Source organism: Vombatus ursinus, unplaced genomic scaffold (assembly GCF_900497805.2).
Source record: "Vombatus ursinus unplaced genomic scaffold, bare-nosed wombat genome assembly UNPS02014830.1, whole genome shotgun sequence".
NCBI lineage: Eukaryota > Metazoa > Chordata > Mammalia > Diprotodontia > Vombatidae > Vombatus > Vombatus ursinus.
The window spans coordinates 3,440,671-3,462,109 of NW_020954608.1; the positions used below are offsets into that span (position 1 = coordinate 3,440,671).

General features: G+C 40.0%; 1 protein-coding gene across 2 annotated transcripts in view; it reads right to left on the reverse strand.

Annotated features, from left to right (window-relative positions):
* The window catches only part of ZNF277 (zinc finger protein 277), a 175,137-nt gene that overhangs the window by 34,388 nt on the left and 119,310 nt on the right, over positions 1–21,439 (reverse strand). For both annotated transcript variants that reach the window (XM_027838864.1, XM_027838865.1), the window contains exon 5: positions 9,475–9,566. In XM_027838864.1, the coding sequence (XP_027694665.1) occupies positions 9,475–9,566 (92 nt within the window). The remainder of the gene's footprint in view (positions 1–9,474; positions 9,567–21,439) is intronic.

Sequence of the window (21,439 nt, forward strand, 5' to 3'; positions counted from 1 at the left end):
ACTGGCAGAGGGCCGGCGTGCGGCCCGTATAGTTCTGCTGCTCTAGAATTTGTTTAGAGACATTTTTTTGCAGGTATTTGGAGGGATTTGGGGGAGAGCTCAAGAGAATCCTTGATTTTAGTCTGCCATCTCAGCTCTTTAAGAAAATTATTTCCTTAAATAGTTGTTCCCATCTTCCATGTTATTTTTATTTCCCTGTTCACATTTTATGCTCCTGATAAAATGAGCTTTGGGCCAATAAAAGGTTAAATTAATGACTGCTTTCCTTTGACTGAGGTCTAGAGATGAGAACAATTATCACTTACTTCGTTTAAACTTAGCTGCCTCTTAGCCCTCTTCCTCTTCATTTGTCTCTCTTTTCCTTCCACTGGGCTGAAATGCTAGCATTTCACTGTATTTTTTGGATCTTTACAAATTACACAGATAAGAGAAGAAGCAGTTATAGCCTGGTTTGAGAATGGAGGGCTGTCAGGACTCATAATGAACCTGACCTGTGTGGAGCTGCTCAAATAAGCTGGGTTCTAGTTTCTCATTCAACATTGAACTCCCCGCCTCCCCCCCAACACATAGAACTTCTAAAGGAAAGATGAAATTTTAAGAAATCTGGGTAGTAACTGATGCTGAAAGATTTTTTTACTCCTCTGCTAAGGAGAGACAAAGGTAAGATTTCATTACATAGTTCTCTCATTTTAGTGGGAAATTATCAGAGGAAATAGTATATCTAGTAAATAGAATATCAATAACAATTCACGTTTAGTACTTTATGGTTACAAAGTACTTGACATATGTTCTCATTTGATTCCCTTAACCTTATAAAGGCACATGTTGGAGGTATAATACCAGCTTCAGTAGCCTCTCTCATGGAGACGAGATATAGCTATTGTTACTGCCTTGCTAATCGGCTTTAGGAATTGGCAGTTTTAATTGTCATTTGTGGCTGAGACTACTTCCTTGCCAAGGCTGGAGAGTCTGAGTGAGATACAAGGAAAGGGGATGAAGAGTACTTATTTGTTTAGTGAATTGTTCTGACCTTTTGCCTTATAAAACGGATAAAGAAAGAAAATTCTTCTTGGGAAGAGATGGAACTTGATATCTTGAGATAAATGAATGATAGGACTATGTGGTAGAAATGAGAAGTCGAGCATTGTAAGTGGTCAAAGCTGACTTGTTGGGATCTTTCACCTTAAGCAATGTAAATGTCAATTTATGTCAGTTTTATTATTGGCTGCCTTGTACTAACAACCTAAGGTAATTAGGTTGTCCTGCCAGTAACTTTAATATTTATTTAATTCTCAGTGGTGAGGGATTTTGATGTGCAGAAAGTGACATGACCATTTGGAAAAGAAGTTGCTTCAGTTTATTAAGCACATACTGTTACCATTTGTTACAGGAAGAAATGAAACTCTGAGAGGTTCAATGACTTGCATAAGAAACTAGTGGAGATGGGTCCTGAATACCATGCTTGTGACTAGAAGACTGGTGTTATTCACCCTATACCATGCATTCCAAAAAATACGGAGTTTTGCACCAATAAAAAACTCTAGTCCATCCTCTACTCAGCTGTTAAAGTGTGATCTTCCTAAAGTATAAGTCTGACTCCATCATCCCCTATTAAGTACCTTAAAAACAAATAAACAAAACTCCAGTGTCTACTTATTAGTTCTAGGATCAAACATAAAATTGAATTCAGTTGGTGGTAGAGTATGATAGAGCTCTGAGCCTAGAGTCAAGAAGACCTGAGTTAAAATCCAGCTTTAGACACTTATTGGCTTTGTCACCATGGGCAAGTGATTTTAACCTCTGTTTGCCTCAGTTTCCCCAACTGTAAATGAAAATAATAATAATAGCACCTGCCTTGCAGAGTTGGTGTGAGGATCAAATGAGATAATATTTGTAAAAAGCACTTAACACAGTGTCTGGCACATAGTAGGAGTTATATAAATGTTTATTCCTTTCCTCTTCCCCCTAAAATCCTCTGGCCTTTAAAGGCCTTCATAACCTGGCTTCTTCCTACCTTTCCAATCTTCTAACACACGACACTCCACCATATACTCTGTGATTCAGTGACATTGGCCTCCCTGTTGTCCCTTGACCAAGACACTCCATCTCTTGACTCTAGGCATTTTCACTGGCTATCCTGCATGCCTAGAATCCTTTCCCTCTTCTTCCCTACCTCCTGACTTCCTTCAAGTTCCAGCTAAAATTATGTCTTCTACAAGGCTTTCCCAGTCCCCTTTAACGCTAGTGCCTTCCTCTGTCGATTATCTCCAATTTATACTATATACAGCTTGTTTGTACCTGGTTGTTTCCATGTAGTCTCCCTCATTAGATTGTGAACTCCATGACAGCAGGGACTTTCTTTTACCTTTGCTTGTATTCTCATCACTTAGCAGCTAGTAGATAGTGAATAAATGCTTGTTGACTGACCACTAATGCCTATCTTAGGAAGGATGTGAACCCACAGTCTCAAATTCTCAATACTTAGATGTCGATGTCATCTTTCAGATCATTTTGAAACCTGTCCGCCTCGTCCCTTAGATATTAAGTGCCTTAAAAGTAGGGACCATGTTTAATCTATCTTTGTGCCTCTTTTAGTTCCTTGTAGTGATATGAACACTTAATAATATGCTTAATGTTTGTTGGATTAAAGATTCAACTACCACATCTATCCATGGGAAAACTCAGCCCATGGAATGAAAACGTCATTGCAACTACTTAGAGATACCAGTTTGATACTGAGTGATTGAATGTCACGTGGCTCCTTAGATTAAGGAAGTGCAGGGGCAGAGCCAAGACGGCGGAGTAAAAGCAGTGACTTGCTTAAGCTCTCCCCCAAACCCCTCCCAATACCATAAAAAATGGCTCTAAACAAATTCTAAAGCAGCAGAACCCACAAAAAGACAGAGTGAAACAAATTTCCAGCCCAAGACAACCTGGATGGTTGAGCGGAAAGGTATATCGTACCAGGCTGAAAGAGGAGCGCAGTTTGGTGTGGGCGCGCAGGCCACAGCAACCCTGGAGCAGGCCTCAGAGGACTGAATCGAGGACAGCTGTGGCGGTTTCCAGACTTCTCAACCCAGCAATGCCAAAGACAACTTAGAAGGTCAGTGGGAAAAGTCTGTGACTGTGGTGACAGAAGGAGCTAGATCTCAGCAGCAAGTCCCGAGTGTGCCCTCAGGGCAGCGGCTGCCTTCAGAGCTCCCGGCCCACAGGCAGAGAGGGAATTAAGTGGCTGATCAGAGGGGGATTGCAGGGATCTCTCTGCTGGTGCAGGATTCTCTTGCTTTGCTCATGCTTGGATCTGGGTCACAGTTCTGGGTAGTGGACCTAAGGCGAGGAGGAGCGCTGGTGTGGTGGAGCTTGTAGTAGCTGTGGAGAGGAAACTGTGCTCACAGTTCCAAGACAGAAAAGAGTGCTCATAGACCAGAGCACAGGCCAGGAAAGGAGTAAACACCTCGCCCTGGATCATACCACCTTGGAAGAACTGAAAAATTACAGGTCCCTAGAAGTATTTCTGAACAAAACCCCTGAAGCTTGGGACAGTACATTCTCCACACTGGAAACAGATTCCTACCTTAACAAAGAGTATATAACTCAAGTAATTGGCCAGGATCATGAGCAAGCAGCGCAAAAAGAGTCAGACTATATTATCTTACTTTGATGACAAAGAAGATCAAAACATATAACCAGAAGAAGACAATGAAGCCAAAGCTCCTACCTCCAAAGCCTCCAAGAAAAATATGAACTGGTCCCAGGCCATAGAGGAGCTCAAAAAGGATTTTGAGAAGCAAGTAAGAGAAGTAGAGGAAAAACTGAGAGTGGTGCTAAAGGAGACCCATAAAAATACTGAAGAAAATAACACCTTAAAAAATAGCCTAACCCAAATGGCAAAAGAGATCCAAAAAGCCAATGAGGAGAAGAATGCCCTTAAAAGCAAACTTAGCCAAATGGAAAAGGAAGTCCAAAAGCTTACTGAAGAAAATACTTCCTTAAAAATTAGAATGGAGAAATTGGAAGAAAGGGACCATTTGAGAAATCAAGGCACCATAACACTACTCAAAAGAAATGAAAAAATAGAAGAGAATGTGAAATATCTCATTGGAAAAACAATTGACCTGGAAAATAGATCCAGGAGAGAGAACTTAAAAATTATTGGACTATCTTAAAGCCATGATCAAAAAAAGAGCCTAGACATTGTCTTTCAAGAAATTATCAAGGAAAACTGCCCTGATATTTTAGAACCAGAGGGCAAAATAGAAATGGAAAGAATCCACCAATCACCTCCTGAAAGAGATCTCCAAAGGAAAACTCCTAGGAATGTTGTAGCCAAATTCCAGAATTCCCAGGTCAAGGAGAAGATACTGCAAGCAGCCAGAAGGAAACAATTCAAGTATTGTGGAAACACAATCAGGATAACACAAGATTTAACAACTTCTACATTAAGGGTCCGGAGGGCATGGAGTATGATATTCCGGAGGGCAAAAGAATTAGGAGTACAACCTAGAATCACCTACCCATCAAAACTGAGTATAATCCTTCAGGGTAAAAAATGGTCATTCAATGAAATAGAGGACTTTCAAGCATTCCTGTGGAAAAGACCAAAGCTGAATAGAAAATCTGACCTTCAAATACAAGACTCAAGTGAAACATGGAAGAGGTAAACAGGAAAGAGAAATCATAAGAGACTTATTAAGGTTGAACTGTTTACATTTCTGTAGGGAAAGATGATATTTGTAACTCATGAGTCCTTTGTCAGTATTAGGGTAGTGGGAGGGGAAAAAATTATATGTTTGTATAGAAAGATAGAGGGCACAGGGTGAGTTGAAGATGAAGGGATATATGGAAAATAAAATTAAGGGGTGGGAGAAGATTATACTGGGAGAAGGAGAAAGGGAGAAGTGGAATGAGGTAAAATATCTCACATGTAACAGACAAGAAAAGACTTTTACAGTGGAGGGGAAATGGGGAAAGGTGAGAGGGAATGAGTGAATCTTATTCTCATAGGATTTGGCTTAAGGAGGGAACAACATACACAATGGGGTATGGAAATCTATCTTACTCTACAGGAAAATAAGGGGGAAAGGGGACAAGAGAACAGGGGGTTGATAGAGGGGAGGGCAGATTGAGGGAGGGGGTAGTCGGGGGTGGGCACTTCTGAGGAGGGACAGGGTCAAGGGAGAGAATAGAGTGAATTGGGGGTAGAACAGGATGAAGGGAAGTATACTTGGATTTTCATGGCAGGACTGCTATGGGAGTGTTTTGCATGACTGCACATCTATAACCCGTATCGAGATGCTTGCCTTTTCAATGAGGGTGGGGAGGGAGGAAGGGAGAAAATTTGTAACCCAAAGTTTTAAAAACACTTGTTAAAAACTTTAAAAAAAATTAAAAAAAAAAAGATTAAGGAAGTGCAACCCAAATGTTATCTTTTGGTAACAGATTTAGAGCTGGAAGGGAACTAAGCAGTCATCCAGTACAACCTTTCAGTTTCTTACATATGATGGAATGTTAAGAGCCTTGAGAGCAGGCACTGCTTAGTTTTTGCTTCTGTGTTCCCAACAGCTAGCACAACAGCCCAGTTACATATTAAGCATTTAAGAAATACTTATTGACTTACTGGTGAGAAAATTGACAAAATAATAGTCTCTGAATGTTACAGTAATTGGTTCAGTGGACCAAGACTAAAATTAAAAAAATGTTTCATTCTTTGTATGTGAAAAGAGGATGTATAATTTTCTGGTAGAGGTATTAATGGGCTGGGATTGAGGCATATGAACATTACATCGTCCCCACTGTTAATATTAGCATGAATTTTGAGATGGCTGGCAGGATTAAGTATCTAATAAATGACAATGGAATAGACTCTTACTGCTAGAGCTAATTGGCTTGCACTTATCCAGTTATTCATTTAACTTTTTTGTTCTAAGTGTTAGGAGAGATATAAAGATAGATACAAAATAGTTTTTTGCCCTTGAGGAACTTACAGTCTAAAAGAGAAGAGATAACACATTTCCAATGTTAAATATAACACAAATCAGAATACAAACATGAAGAATACAAAGTGGTATTAGACAAAGGAAAGATTACCGGCAGATAGGGAATGTCAGGTACAGAGAGAATGAAGGGACGGTGGTGCTGGCAGATAGTTGGGTTTGGCTAGAATGTAGAATATGTAATATGAGATAAAGCTAGAAAGAGAGAACGGAGATAGATTGTAAGGAATTCTGAATGGCAGTATGATGAAAAAGGTACTAAAGGCTTTGGAAGAGTGGAGTAGTATGAGGAGATCTGCACAATGGTTAGATCAAGATAGATTAGGAAACTATTTTGACATTTCAGTTCAGAGATGATGAGGGTAGTGGCAGTGAAAGGATGAGGTGGTGAGACATTAGAAAGACGTTGCAAAGTTGACAACAACTGAATTTGCTGATGGACTGGATGTGGGAGACAAGGAAAAGGGAGACCAATGTTCTCTGATGACTCTGAGGTTCTGAGCGCCCAGTGAACAATGGCAGTGTTTTTGACAGAGCATGGAACCCCGGACATTGTGCTCTCTTGACACACTAAAATTTGAATCAAATTTCTTGTCTAAATTTTAATTGGGTATGATCTAGCTCTCCTTAATTTCTCTGTACCAGTATTTCCTGTTTCTTTGTTCTCTGCCTCTAAAGCCTGTATTGTTTTAAATGGGGTAGGGTGCTGTACTTACAGAACACCACACTATGCCCTAGAGCCTCCCCCTGAATCCTTTCCACCCTGCCTTATCTTGCATAGGGGAAGAAAATATAGAGGAGCTTACAATTTGATGGTGGTACATGGATCCATGTTTGTGTACCTACAATTGTGCATTTATGTTTGCTTTTAAGCTTCCTTACATTATAATATTTAAATTACTAAATGAAAAAAAAAGTATTCAGAAGTTTGGTGCTAGCAATTTAGATAAGAGGCCTTAAAAATCATCTAGCTTGGTATAGTTTTCCAGATAGCCATCTAGACAATCCCCTCAACACAAAACATGGATTTATTTTTTGGAGGCTTTTAAAAGTTTATTTTCATGTTAACCTCAGACTTCTGATTAGTTCAATTATATTTGATCAGACCCACTCCCAATGAATATGGCAAGAAGATTATGGAATCAGATTCATCACCTGTAAAACAAACTCAGTAATCTTTAATGCTTGAAGGGCCTGGCATGTCAATCAACAGATTGTCTTTAAAACTCTGAAATAAAAATTTTTAGCCCACTATCTCTTTTTCATAGATTAAAAAAAAATCATTGCATCAATTGATGCAGTGTGGTCCTTCAAAGTATTCTTAAATTCTGGTCCTTCTAGTATTAAGGTTTCTTCTACTTCTAAAATTTTATTCCTCAAGTAAGTCTCTATTGGTTCAATAAGCCAAAAGATTTTCAGCTAGTCCCCCAATCCTACTCCCTTTAAAAAAAAAAAAAAAGCATTTTCAATTCTTTTCATCATCTTCAAGACTTCAAGGTTGTTTTTTTGAAATATTTAAAAAGACCAACTTAAACTCCATTCTTGCTGTGTCAGAAAGAATCCTGAATTTAGTCAAAATCCTTTCACCAAGAATCTACTTAGTCTCCTCTCTCAATGCTGAACAGTTACAGCCTCAGAGCAATGACAATAAAGTGAGATTTCCTTGACAAGATATTAGACTTTGATATTTACATGGGCTCAAAAATATCTTTATTTTTAAATTCTATGTTGAGGTTTCTCATTTCTGACTTAAATTCATTACTAGTTTATTTTTTTAAGAGTTTTATTTCTCTTTTGAATCTTTCTGGTATTGTTCCATGCTCTGAGTTCACCTAATTCTTTCTCTTTCTCTCTTTCTTTTCTTTCTTTTCTCTTTCTTTCTCTCTCTCTCTCTCTTTTTCTTTCTTAGGCAATTGGGGTTAAGTGACTTGCCCACAGTCACACAGCTAGTGAGTGTCAAGTGTCTGAGGCTGGATTTGACCTCAGGTCCTCCTGACTCTAACGCCGGTGCTCTATGCACTGCGCCACCTAGCTGCCCCCGATTCTTTCTCTTTTAAAAGGTTATTGTTGTTCAGTTGTTTTTTAGTCTTGTCTGACTTGTTGTGCCCCTATTTGGGGTTTTCTTGGCAAAGAGACTGGAGTGGTTTGCCATTCTGTTCTCCAGTTCATACAGATGAGGAAACTAAGGCAAATGGGTTACATGACTTGCCCAGGGTCACACGGTTAGTGTCGAAGGCTGGATTTGAACTCAGGAAGATGAGTCTTCCTGACTACAGGCCCAGTGCTCTATCCACTGTTCCACCTAGCTGCCCCTTTCAATTTGATTAATTTTCCTTCATATTATAATACTTGTTCAAAGAGCCTGGTTCCTCTCTTTTAAGGTTTTACACATCCTTTCTTCTGTTGGTTTATTTACTTGTGAGCTAGGTAATTATTCAGGCTCTCCATAGATCTTTTGGTCTTTTAGCCTTTCCCTTGTATTCTCCCTCACTTGTATCTGGATTCTCTTCCCATTCTTGTCCCCTTTCCCCTTGCACAGCTACATAAAACCCTTGAGGCTTAGGTGCTGGCCTTCCTCAAACTTTCTCAAGTTGGAGGATACACTGTTTGGCTGGCTTTGCTCTGAGTAACTTTTGGGAGAAGAAGGGAATGGAAAGTACTGGCCCCAGCTGAGTTTCCAGTGCCCTTTCCCTCAGGCCTGTTGTTTGTTCCCCTCTGGGTCTGTGTTTCTGAGTATAGTGTTCATTTCCCACCCAGCCTGAGTGTCATCATCTGGTCACTATATCTTTCCTTTGTGTGGCTAATCAGAAATCGGTGTCTGGACCTGACTCTTGTTAGGTTGGCGACAGATGAGGAGTAGGGGTGGTGATGTTGGTTCTGATCTAGAGAATTCCTACAGCCAGAACTCAGGTATATTCCTGGGAATTTGTTTGTGCTCACTGCAGTGGGTAGCAGTGTAGACTGAGACATGTTGAACGAGAAGTCTAAATATTAGTATCAATTCATTTTTTAAACCTATTTGGGAAGGGGATGGTTCTTTCTTCTTATCCTTTGGATTCAACAACTCTCTACCCCATACACAATTCCTTTCTTTTTAGGTTTTGAGATTGGAGAAATTGTCAGGAAAGAACACCATCTTGCTGGCTATGTGATATGTATAACTCTACAAATCTTTGTCAAATCACAGAGTTTTAGAAACCAGATCATTAAGTGTTTTGTTATCTCCTTACAGCTGTTTTTTTTTTTTAAGAAAAGAAAGAAAAAAAGAGGGGAGAGAGAATATAGGCCAACAAAATAAGTTATACTCAGGATATACTTGCTTGACTTCCAGCAGATGCTGCTGAAGAGTTCTATTGAGTCAGACCATAAGGTTTAGTGCTTTGGGTCAGTACACACACACACACACACACACACACACACACTTTGAAGAGTTTGCAAATTTTAAAAAAAGTGATCATTTAAAGATGCAAAAAACTCAAACCTGTTTCCTGTGAATTCTTCACTGCAAAACATACACACTCCATGGAAACTGGTATCATATCTTTCACGCTGTTGCTGCTCTAGGATTTCTTTCTGTAAAACAGAGGCAGATTTGATTGATAGTAGTTTTGCAAATTCATGATTAAGTGTTTCTGAATTATTTTTTACCTGTCTTGTCATATAATCAGCCAAATACTACTTTTTAAAAAAAAAAATGTGAATGGAATTTGGGATGAGAACACAAAAGGAGACTGAGCATCTGACAATATCCTCAATCTCTACCTTCGGTAATGTTCTCTTGACAAAATTCATGTCTTCAATCTCTAATTGCTTACTGAACATTTACATCTGAATGTCCCACGGTCACCATAAACTCAGAATGTTCAAAACTGAACTAATCATCTTCTCTTCCAAATCAGCTCAGTCACTTTCCTGACTTCCCAGTTGCTGTCACCACTAACAAACACTCCTATAATTATCCAGGCTAAAAACCCTGAGAGTCATCTTTGATTCATCCTGTTGATTCCTCCTCCATATGCAGTCAAGTCAATCATCAAGTCCTATTGATTTTATTTTTGCTAAAATGTCTCTTGAATCCCTCCCTCCTCCTTCATTCCCAATGGAAGCATGTATTCCAGGCCTTCATTGTATCACAGCAGGATTACTACAATGTCCTCCCTAATGTTGGTTTATGCTTGATTTTATGCATCCTATGTACTACTGCCAGATGAACTTATCTTACATAAAAACCTATGGTAAACTTCCTCAATGGCTCTTAGTTTCTTACTCTATTAAGTCTAAATCCATCTGCATTCCTCCTCCATAGCCAATCTTGTCCGACCTAGTCCCCAAGACACATTCAAACTGCAGTCATTGTTGGTCTCCACATTACATCACAAAGATAGGATTCTCATTCTTGTAGCTTTACCCTTGATTATCTGGTTCTTGCCTGAATACCTTCCACTTAATGTAAATGATGCCTACCTTTCAAGGCCAAGCTCAAATGTGAATTTCTCCCATGTAGCTAGGCTTGCTGACTCTTTCAACTCTTGTCCCAATCTCCTCCTCAGAACTTACTGTTTTCAACACATGATTTAGCACTTAAATATATTTAATTGTATTAGTCACTAATTGTTTTGTGTATGGAATATCTTCCCAAGCTCTTTTATGCTGCTTTAAGGGACTAACCATGTCTTATGCATCTATAATTCCCTACAGCACCCGACAAAATGCTAAGCTTGCAGTAGGCACTCTATGTATACCTGACTAATTTATAACATAAATATATTACTGAATTGCATACAATCTAGAAACTTACCAAATTTCTTTATGCCAATCACAATAGGTATTCTGAGCCTTTTCTTCTCTCTTTAAGACTCCCACCCCACTCCATAACCCCAACCTCTCTGCCGAGGACCTCATCTCGTACTTCACACATACACACACACACACACACACACACACACACACACACACACACACACACACACACACCCCACAAGTCATTCAATAAGAGTTCCCTCTTCCTCCTCACCTCACATCTCTCTGATATCAATCTCCCACTCTCTCCTCCTTCACTTTGGTTTCTGATCATGAGATGGCCCTTTGGCTTGCCAAGGCCAATCCCTCTACCATCTCATCCTCTTTTGCCTTCCTATCAGATTGCTCCCACCATCATCTCCACTCTAATTACAATTTCTCCCTTCCTACTGGCTTCTTAGCTGCTGCCTATAAATATTCCTGAGACTCCTTTTCCTTTAACTCTCACTAGATTACACTATGTGTGCCTGTAATTGTTCTATATCTCTATTTTTCTTCTCTGCTGACATTTTTGGGGAGAAAAAGGTCTATACTAGGCACCTTCCTCACATTCCCTTAAACCTTCTGCAATACGGCTTCCAACATTATTATTCAAATAAAGCTGCTCTTTTCAAATTTACCAATGATGTCTTGATGTCAATGTTTGTCAATGATGTCAATGATTAGTTTGCTGAAACTAATGGCCCCTTCTTGATCCTCATCCTTTCTCACACATCTGTAGCATGTGACACTGGAAATCTTCTCTTTTTGGATACTTTCTCTTCTTTGAGTTTTTGTGAATCTGCTCTCTTGGTTCTCCTCCAGCCTGTCTGGCCATACATACTTCAGTATCTTTTGCGGGATCTTCATCCAGGTCCCCACTAAGTGTGGGGATCCCTCAGGGCTCTTTCCTGAGCTTTCTTCTCTTTTCTCTTGATTCTGTCTCATGATCCTATCTCCCACTGGATCAGATATCACCTCTTGCATATGATACCGAGATTTTTGTATCCAAGCCTAGTCTCTCTCCTGTGCTTCAGTACCACAATACTAGTTGCCTGTTGGACAACAAACTGGATTCCAAAAGCATCTCAGACTCACTGTGTCCAAAACAGAACACTTTGAGTTTTTTCCCCAAACCCTCTCTTCTTATGAACTTCCTTATTACTAATGAAGACACCACTCCCCTTCCAGGCACACAGGTTTGAAACTCTGGTATCATGCTTGGCTCTCCTCTCTTTTGCTTGTCCACATAGCTAATTTCTGCCAAATCTCATCATGTTTACTTTCACATCTCTTATATGTGTTCTCTTCTCTCTACTCACACAACCACTGCCCTAGTTCAAAACCTCAGTTTCTTGCCTGGATTGTTGCAATAGCCTTCTCATTGGTGTCCCTGCCTGTTTCTACTCCAATTCATCCTCCACACAGCTGCCAAAGTGCATGTCAGACCATGTTACCCTCACCTACCTTATTAATGAACTCCAGTGGCTCATTGCTACTACATGATCAAATATAAACTTCTCTGGTTGAATCTCTTTACAACCTGACCCCTTCTTACCTTTCCAATCTATGAGAATTCTACTCAGATCCAGTCATATGGCCTATATGCTGTTCCTTGAATATGACACTCCATATCCTGTTTCCATCCTCTGCACACAGGCTGTTGCCCACACCTGCAATGCTCTCTGTCCCAACTTCCTACTCTTAGAATCCTTGGCTTTCTTTAAGTCTCAGATCAAATGCTACTTACTCCAAGAGGCCTTTCTTGGTCCTTCTTCCTTCTAGTACCATCCCCTCTAGGGTCATCTTCCATCTCTAATGTATTTTATCTTGTAAGTTCTGATCTGTCTATGTTGTCCAGCTCATCACTATATATGGTCCTTGGGGGGAGGGACTTGTTTTTACTTTTTTCTTTGTATTCCCAGGGCTTGGCATAATGCCTGCCTGGCACATAGTAAGGACCAAGCAAGTTTTTTTTAAAATTAATAATCATCCTCTTATTCTTTAGCAACAGAGGAGATAATATTGATATTTAGTTCCACACTGAAGAAAATTTAAAGCTACTAAGTTAAAACTTCTATCTGCAAAATTTCTGTACTTTTTCTTCTAGGTGCTTTTTTTTGTTTCTATTTCTCTTGATTCTATTTTTTTTTTTCACTACTTTACTCTTTTGCTTCTATGTGTGAGAAATATTTAGTGCTAGAAAGTTCTAGGTACTGTGCCTTAGAGGAAAGGCAGTATACAAAAAAAATTTTAAAGGAAAGAAATCAGAGTTCTGTCTCCCATTTCTCTGGATTATAACCTCATTCTCATAAGAGCCATTCTAGTCAGTAATTATTTTGTCTAACTTAGGTTGAAGAATGCTACAGGGAAGGAAACAGCTTCATTCAATTAGAACCTTGCATTTATTGACCAAAGACAGGGAAATATAATGCATTTAAACAGTTTAGCTTAGGCCTTCTTAATTTTCCTTTGTACCTATGCTGGTGTAAGGAATGGGATCACAGCCATTTAAACTCCTGCCGGGTTCATTAGCTCACGAATGAACAGAGGAGAGGACTGGGGGTTTTCCACTGGGGGTAGGGTATTGCCCTACCTGGTTAAGGGAGGGGAAGAGGAGAGTTGAAAATAGTGTTTTCTCCCTTTCGACTGGTGTGTGCATTGTTTGTGCAGTCCTGAATACAAAGATAAAGTCCAAAGTCAATGTCATTATTACCACATACATACAGTATCATTATTTCTATCTCAAAATTTTTCAGGAAACTAACTTGTGCTTGTTTTATAAATACTTCTATTCTGACCCTAAAAACCAATGAAAAACCACTGGCCTTTGCTTTATATTCCTTCATTCTATTGCCCTTCTCTCTTTTCATGTCCCTTTTCTACTTTCATTAAAAAAAAAAAAAGTTTTATTGATACCTTTTGTTTTTACATCTTAGTTTTTCTAGATCTTATCTCTCTCCCCTCTCCTTAGTACTGAACCTTCTTTTGTGACCAAGAAAAATAGTTATGCAAAAATCATGCACTAACAATGTGTTAACTATTCTGGCCTTGTAGTCCTCTAACTCTCTGCTGGGTGGGGGTGGGGGGGGATCAGTCATCCTGATCCATATCTGATTACTGGACCCAGATGGCTCTGGAGGAGAAAGTGAGGCTGGTGATTTTGTACAGCCCTCACTCACTTAAGTCCAATTCACTTGTGAGTCATGGCATCACCTCCCTGATGTCATGGTCCTCTTCCAGAACAAAGGACAAACAACAACTACCTCTCTGCTGAGAGGTGGGAGGTTTGTTTTATTAACTCTTCTCTGGGTAATAATATGCAGAGTTCTCTGGTATCGGCGTTCTCTATAATAACCAAGAATAGTTATTATGATTACTTGGAGTTCAGTTTCCTTGGTTTCATTACCTTCTCATAACTGCAAGTCTCTCTCGCTACATATATATGTGTATTCACACATAAAACATATATGTACACATACATATATAATACCTATATATGTGACCAATATGAGGAATTCAGAGAAACATGGGAATCTGTATACAAATTAGTGCAGGGTGAAGCAAATGCAAGTTCTCTTTTTCTCTGAATTCCTCATAATTATCATTTCATAACACGCAGTAGTCCATTACATTCCCAAACTACAACCATTTCAGGCTTTCTCAATCACCTTCTTCACTGGTCTCAAGCTCAAGTGACCAGTAAACTCCTTGAAAGGCAATTTAACCATCAAGATCCACTTATCCCCAAAAGATATTACCCTCAAGCCTTGGACAAATTGGGTGGCAAAGTAGATAAGTTACTCTATATTTCAATGCTGTTATACTTACTCTTCTATGATTTATTAATAGCAATGTACTCTTCTGGGTAAATGAAAAACTTCTTGTAAAAGGAAGAGCTCGTTTTAACCTCAAATATGAGGGCACAGTCAGGAACCATATAATCACTAGTCGGCATAGGTCAAGATGCCCTGAATTGTGAAAGGTTGGGACTTAACAACAAAAACCTAGATGGATTCTGTGTGATCTGCCCACATACACTTTGTGTCTGTATAGAAACACTGAGTGCCAAAATACTAACCACAGAGCAAGACAGCTTTAATGCAATCAGACAAGGTTAGTCTTAACTTCCATGGGTAGGATTCTGGGGGTGTGGAGGGAAAAAGCATAAGACTAATGAGGCTGTAAGATCTTTCAATAAATTACTTTCAATAGTTGTTTTAAATGTTAAAGCAACCACATGAGCATAGACCTGCTTTCTGAAGGGAAGAAAGTTGGAAAAATAAAAGCTGCAACTGTCATAGTTGAGAGCAATGATTATTAATAACCAATCATGGGGGAGATCCAGGCTTTTTCCTCTGTCCTATTTCCTTGTTTGAAGCCCAGCCTTTGCAGGAAATTACTGACCTATGCCAAAAATCTACCCTACCTAGACCATCTTATCTAAGGTATCCTGCACATTGTTTTCACTCAAGTAAGTTTGGGTGGAGGTAGATCCTTTGTCTGATTGCCCAAGGCAATCAAAAAGGTGGTCTGAGTGTAGAGATAGTCTCTGTCCAAGAGTGACATGATATCACTCTCTCAGCCCCTCTTTGGAGTGAGCCCACTTCTCACAGTAATATTCATTCTCTCATTAATTATTAACTAATCAGAGTTAATTGCCACCCTCAGGAATATCAACTCTTCCAAGGGAAGCCCATGGCCATGAGTTGTCTTTGGTCTAAGAGAGAGATGGCAAATGACTATTCTTTTTATTAATAAAATGCTAGCATTATTAATAAAATAATTAATTATCCAGAAATGATATCTCTTGAACTTTTTTAATGTCACACAGTCATAGACAGTCTGATTTACCTCAGAGACAACACAGGTCAGAAAAATGTGGGGATACCTGTGCTAGAAGGTATTGTTCTAAGGGGAAGGAGAAATCTAGCAAACAATAAGTACAGTTATTCCTTCCACATTGAGACTTTCCTCATCATGGTTTTGACATACCATGTTGGCATAAGAAATTAAATGGGAATTTCTTGGGAGTTTTACAGAAGCTGCATAAAACATGCAAAGGCCAGCAGACAATAAAGAAAAAGTTTAGGAACTCAGAAATGCATAAAATGACAGTATTAGATAATGTCCACATATTTTACCTTTTAATACTATAATAATTCAGACTTCTTTGGTACAAAGGGAGGGCCAAAAATTTTATACTGATTTTCCAGATTGCAGGGGTGCCATGCCCCTAACCCCCATGATGTAGAAGGGGTAACTGTACTATGAATGAAGGTCATACTTGTTATGGCCTCAGGGATTGGGATAAGAAATGGATTCGTGATTTCATTGGTCTGTGGAACTTCGTATAAGGAAACCTCTACCAACACAGATCCAACTTATCCTCTTGGAGAGGATATGCTGAGAGATAAAAGTGATTTATCCAGGATCACACAGTCAGTAGGGGTCAAGTGTTGAATATTGAAGCCAGGTCTTCCCAGCTTTAAGGCCAACTTCTATCCACTATGCCACCCTGTATCTCTGTTATAGCGTTGCAGGGAAAAAGAAGGCACAGTTTCTGCCAAGAAGGAATGTCTATTTCATCTTTTCTCGAGCATAAGATGGCCTGAAATTCTTAGGAAAAGTTATCTTTGTAGTTCAGTCTGCTTGTGCTTGGGCTGAACCTAACCAATGTTAAAGATTTGCCATTTTCCTTTGGTATAAGTGTCCTCTTCACTAACAGATCACCTCTCTACAACTTTAGAAACAGCTGGTGGTGCAGTGGATAGAGTACCAGGACTGGAGTCAGGAAGACCTGAGCTCAAATCTGAACTCAGATACTTACTAGCTGTGTGACCTTGGGGAAGTCACTTGACCTCTGTTTGCCTCAATTTTCTCAACTCTAAAATGGGAATAATAATAGCATCCATCTCCTAAGGTCGTTGTGAGGATCAAATTAGATAATATTTGTAAAACTGCTTAGCACAGTGCCTGGCACATAGTAGGCATTTAATAAATGCTTTTTCCTTCCTACTTCCTTTGTTAAATAGCAGCTATGACCAAACAATTCACCACCTCATGAGCCCAATTTGTAAAGTATGCTTCAGCTGAACCAACATTATATCACTTGCCTTAAACTCTTTAGAACAGAGCTTCTTAAACTTTTTCAGCTTGCGACCGTTTTTGTATTTGTTGATGTTGTGAGGCTTGAGGGCATGTGCAGTGCAAAGTGTGCATGCTTGTGTTAAGAACCAAGGCAGTAGTGAAGTTTGGCAATGCACCACGCTGCCAGAAACACCTCAGAGTCATTACGCATTTGGTTTTTAATTAATTTTTGGTCATTGTGCATTCAGAAACCTTTTACTGTTGCCAAATTTTTTGCGACCCCACATGGGGTCATGAGCCACAGGTTAAGAAGCAATGCTAGACTAAGAGTACAGGCCCCTGAAATTATATAGAAATTAGCAATCATACAATTGTCATGCTACAGTGGACCTCAGAGATCACGTACACCAGCTTCAAGAAAGGTTATGTTTGGTTGTCGTCCTCTTTTCTCGAAGAGGACCAAAATGACATCACTATGCTGAAGTCAAGTTATAGTGTGTCCCACCATGGCTGATCAGACCAATACGAGCTTGGAAGGCTCTCCCACAGGTCAGGCACAAATAGTCCCTGTGAACCTAAATTGGTGTATCTTGCATTTCTCTTGAGCTACGTCAATTCTGCTTTGCTCATAGAACACAGCACCTTCTTTGATGAGGGCGTGCCATGTTGGGCAGTCCTGTGCCAGTGTCTCGCATGTCACAATCAATTCCAAAGTTCTTAAGAGAAACCTGGAGAGTGTCTTTGCATCGCTTCTTCTGACCACCATGTGAACGCTCGCGTTGCGTGAATTCTCCATAAAATAGTCTTTCTGGCAAGTGTATGTTTTGTATTCCAACATGGCCAGCCCATCAGTTGCACTCTCTAAAGCAGAGTTTGAATGCTTGGCAGTTTAGTGTGAAAAAGGACCTCAGTGTCTGTTATCTTATCCTGCCAGGTGATCTTCAGAATCTTCCTAAGACAATTCAAATGGCAGTGATTCAGTTTCCTGGCATGGCGCTGGTATACTGTCCAGGTTTCACAGGCATACAACAATGAGGTCAGCACAACGGCTCTGTAGACCTTCAGTCTGGTAGTCAGTCTAATCCCTCTTCTCTTCCATACTTTCCTGTGGAGCCTCCCAAACACTGAGCTGGCTCTGGCAATGCATGCTTCAACCTCATTATCAATGTGTGAGTCCCTAGAAAGTACACTACCAAGGTAAATGAATTTATCCACAGCATTTAAAACTTCTCCATTTGTTCTAACTGATGGTGTGGTGGTGGCTGATGGAGCACCTGTGTTTTCTTGGTGTTAATTGCTAGGCCAAAATTAGCACAGGCAGCAGAGGCTGCATTGAGTGCACAATCATCTACAAACAGAGAATCATGCACCAGCACTCCCTCCACTTTGGTCTTGGCTTGTGGCCTTTTCAAGTTGAAAAATTCACCATCAGTGTGGTAGCTGACCTTGATGCCATGTTCATCCTCACTGAAAGCATTTGACAACATGGCTGAAAACATCATGCTAAAAAGCATGGAAGCAAGCACACAGCCTTGTTTCACTTCATTGGTGACTGGGAAAGCACGAGAGCATTGTCCATTATCCAGAACCTGGGCGAGCATGTACACTCACATACAATGCTAATGAACTTCTCCAGGCAACCAAATTTTGACATAATTTTCATAAACCCTCACAACTGACAGAATCAAAGGCCTGGGTCAGAGATCACATAGACCAACTTCAAGAAAGGTTATATTATTTGCCACATAGCTAGTTATTAACAGAAGTGGGCTAAGAACCCATATCTACTGAGTAATACTTGAGAGCTATTTTTGCTATACCACATTTGTCTTTCACCCAGAGGATGCCCTTTTCTTACCCCCATCCTTCTGTGCACTCAGTCCATGAAGGCACAGAATAATGTCAAGTGACTGGATCACTAAGAAAAGAAGGACATGTGAGTGACAGGAGATGCCATAACCTGCCAAAGGAAAATAATTCTGAGAATTAGTGCCTGGCACAGAGTAGGCACTTTATAAATGCTTGTTGATTGATTGATAGCATCCAGGAACTGACAGACCTAGACAGGTCATCTAGCTCACCCTGCCCCCAGGAAGGGCCAGTGTCATGCAACCTTTGTCTGTTGCCTGTCTATCCAAAGTAAAGAAAGAAAACCATGGACACAAAACCCTCACTGACAGTGGTCTGACTGATCTTGATCACAAGTCAAAAATTATCACTTGGGGGAAGGGGGGAAGGGGGTTGGTGCTTGACAAATCTGCTTTTTGGTTCCTTGCTCAGACAGCATATGCAATTAATGACTCAATTTAGCTGGCATCACTGGGAAATGAGATGGTCTGGATAAGGGAATTTTCCAGATAACTATAACTTAATTCTTTAAGCACGAACACTTGAATTTAAGTTTTTGAAGCAAATCTTGCTATAATTATAATGTACAAAGAACAGGGATCACCATCATGAATGTCAGTTACTGAATTATAAATCATTTTGTGACTTAAATCAAGTCATTTAGACTCAACGGAAACCAGTTTCCTCATTTGTAAAATGAAATGGTTACATCTTTAAAGTTCTGAAATCTGTTGACTTTAATATTGGGAGCATTACCACAGTAGAGAAGGCAGGGAAATGGGAGCCAGGTTGTTGTCGTTGTTTGTCCTTCATCCTCTAAGAGGACCATGACATCAGGAAGATGATGCTATGACTTGCAAGTGAATTGGATATGAGTGAGGGAGGGCTGTGCAAAGTCACCAGCCTCACTTTCTCCTCGGAGTCATCTGGGTTCAGTGGCAAGATATAGATCGTGGAGACTGGAGATGGCCCTCAGGAGGCAGGTGGGTGAAAGGTGAAAGAAAGAAGGCTCTGGTCAGACATGAGTTCAAACCTTGCCTCTGCCACTTACCCCCTGTGTTATTTTGGGTAACAAGATGGCCTGGAGAATACTAAGAAAATGTCATCTTTGTGCTTCAAATTCTTCTTGTTGCTCTGGGCCTTGGAATCTTGTTTATAAAATGGAGGATTTGGACCAGATGACCTTTAATGTTCTCTTCAAGCTCTAAATCTATGATCTTATCATCCTATACCTAAGTGACAGTGAAGGGATGGTGAAACTATTGCCAGGAGTGTTGAGGAGTGTACCATCTTCTCTCCCATGCAAACATTATCAATCAGTAAACACTTATTAAGCACCTACTGTGTGCCAGGCACTGTGCTAAGCTCTGGGAATACAAAAAAGAGGCAAAAGAAAGTCCCTGCCCTCCAGGAGCTCACCATCTAATGAGGGAGGAGAGGGAAGAGCAGACAAATAAATATGTAATAACAAGCTATATAAAGACAAATAGGAAATAATTAACAGAGGGAAGGCACTAGAATTAAGAGGGTTTGGGCAAGGCTTCTAATAGAACATAGGACTTTGGTTGGGAATTATAGGAAGCTAGTAGACAAAGATGAGAATGCAGAACATTCCGAGCATGGGGGAACAGCCATAGAAAATGCCAGAATTCAAGAGATGGAGGGTCTGGTTCATGGAACAGTCAGGAGGACAGTGTTACTGGACTGAAGAGCACTTGTTGGGGAGTAAGGTGTAAGAAAACTAGAAAGGAATGAAAGGGTGGAAGACTAAACGTCAGGTAGAGGATTTTATATTTGATCCTGGAGGCAATAGGAGCCACAGAAATTTATTGAGTAGGGGATACGACACTGTTAAGTCTGTACTTTAGGAAGACCATTTTAGTGGCTGAAAAGAGGATGGACTGGAGTAGGGAAGACTTGAAGCAGGCAGATGCATCTTCGAGATATTAGCAATAGTCCAGGCATAGGGGGATAAGCAGGATGAAGCAAGGCCTCCTTGCTATTGTGTTGAAGGCTAGCCTATCATACTGTTGGGAGAGAGAAAGACTCAGATTTGACCTCAGAACAGACAGTGAGGCTTTTCTGCACAGGTTCTGATGTTATTGGAGGCCTTTTCCTGTATGTAGGTGCTTGTGAGATTTACATATAAATACAGATCTGGATATCCAGGTTTGGAGCCAGATCATACAGGCTTAAGAGAGTGGATTGTTAAATTTTCACTGTGAGCATTTACACCTTGGAAATCAGCAAATGCTACAAATCAAGGTTTGATTTATTATGTTGTTGATTATGTAGGCTTAAGAAAGCGATGGAGAAAATGTTAATAGTGCAGATTAAACTTGAAAGTGTGCTTTCAGAGAGACAGTTATTAAACATTTACCAGAGCGTCAATACCTACATTTGTTATACCAATACATTTGTGAGCTACAGATACTGGTCTGTATCTTAACAATGTATATGCGTGCATACACACACACACACACACACACACACACACACACACACACACACACTCACCAGACAAGTCTTGCCCTACTGTATTGTGTGTTTCATGTGCTGGGTCATGCTGTGAAACTGCCTGATATCTTGGGCACAGAGCACACCAAAGGGATTGATGGGAATGAATATATGTCACAAGATGGGTGAAAGCTATATCCCAACAGCACCTCCTTAGTCAGTCCCATCTTACCTGATTATGTCAGTATCAAAATAATCATGGGACCCTATTT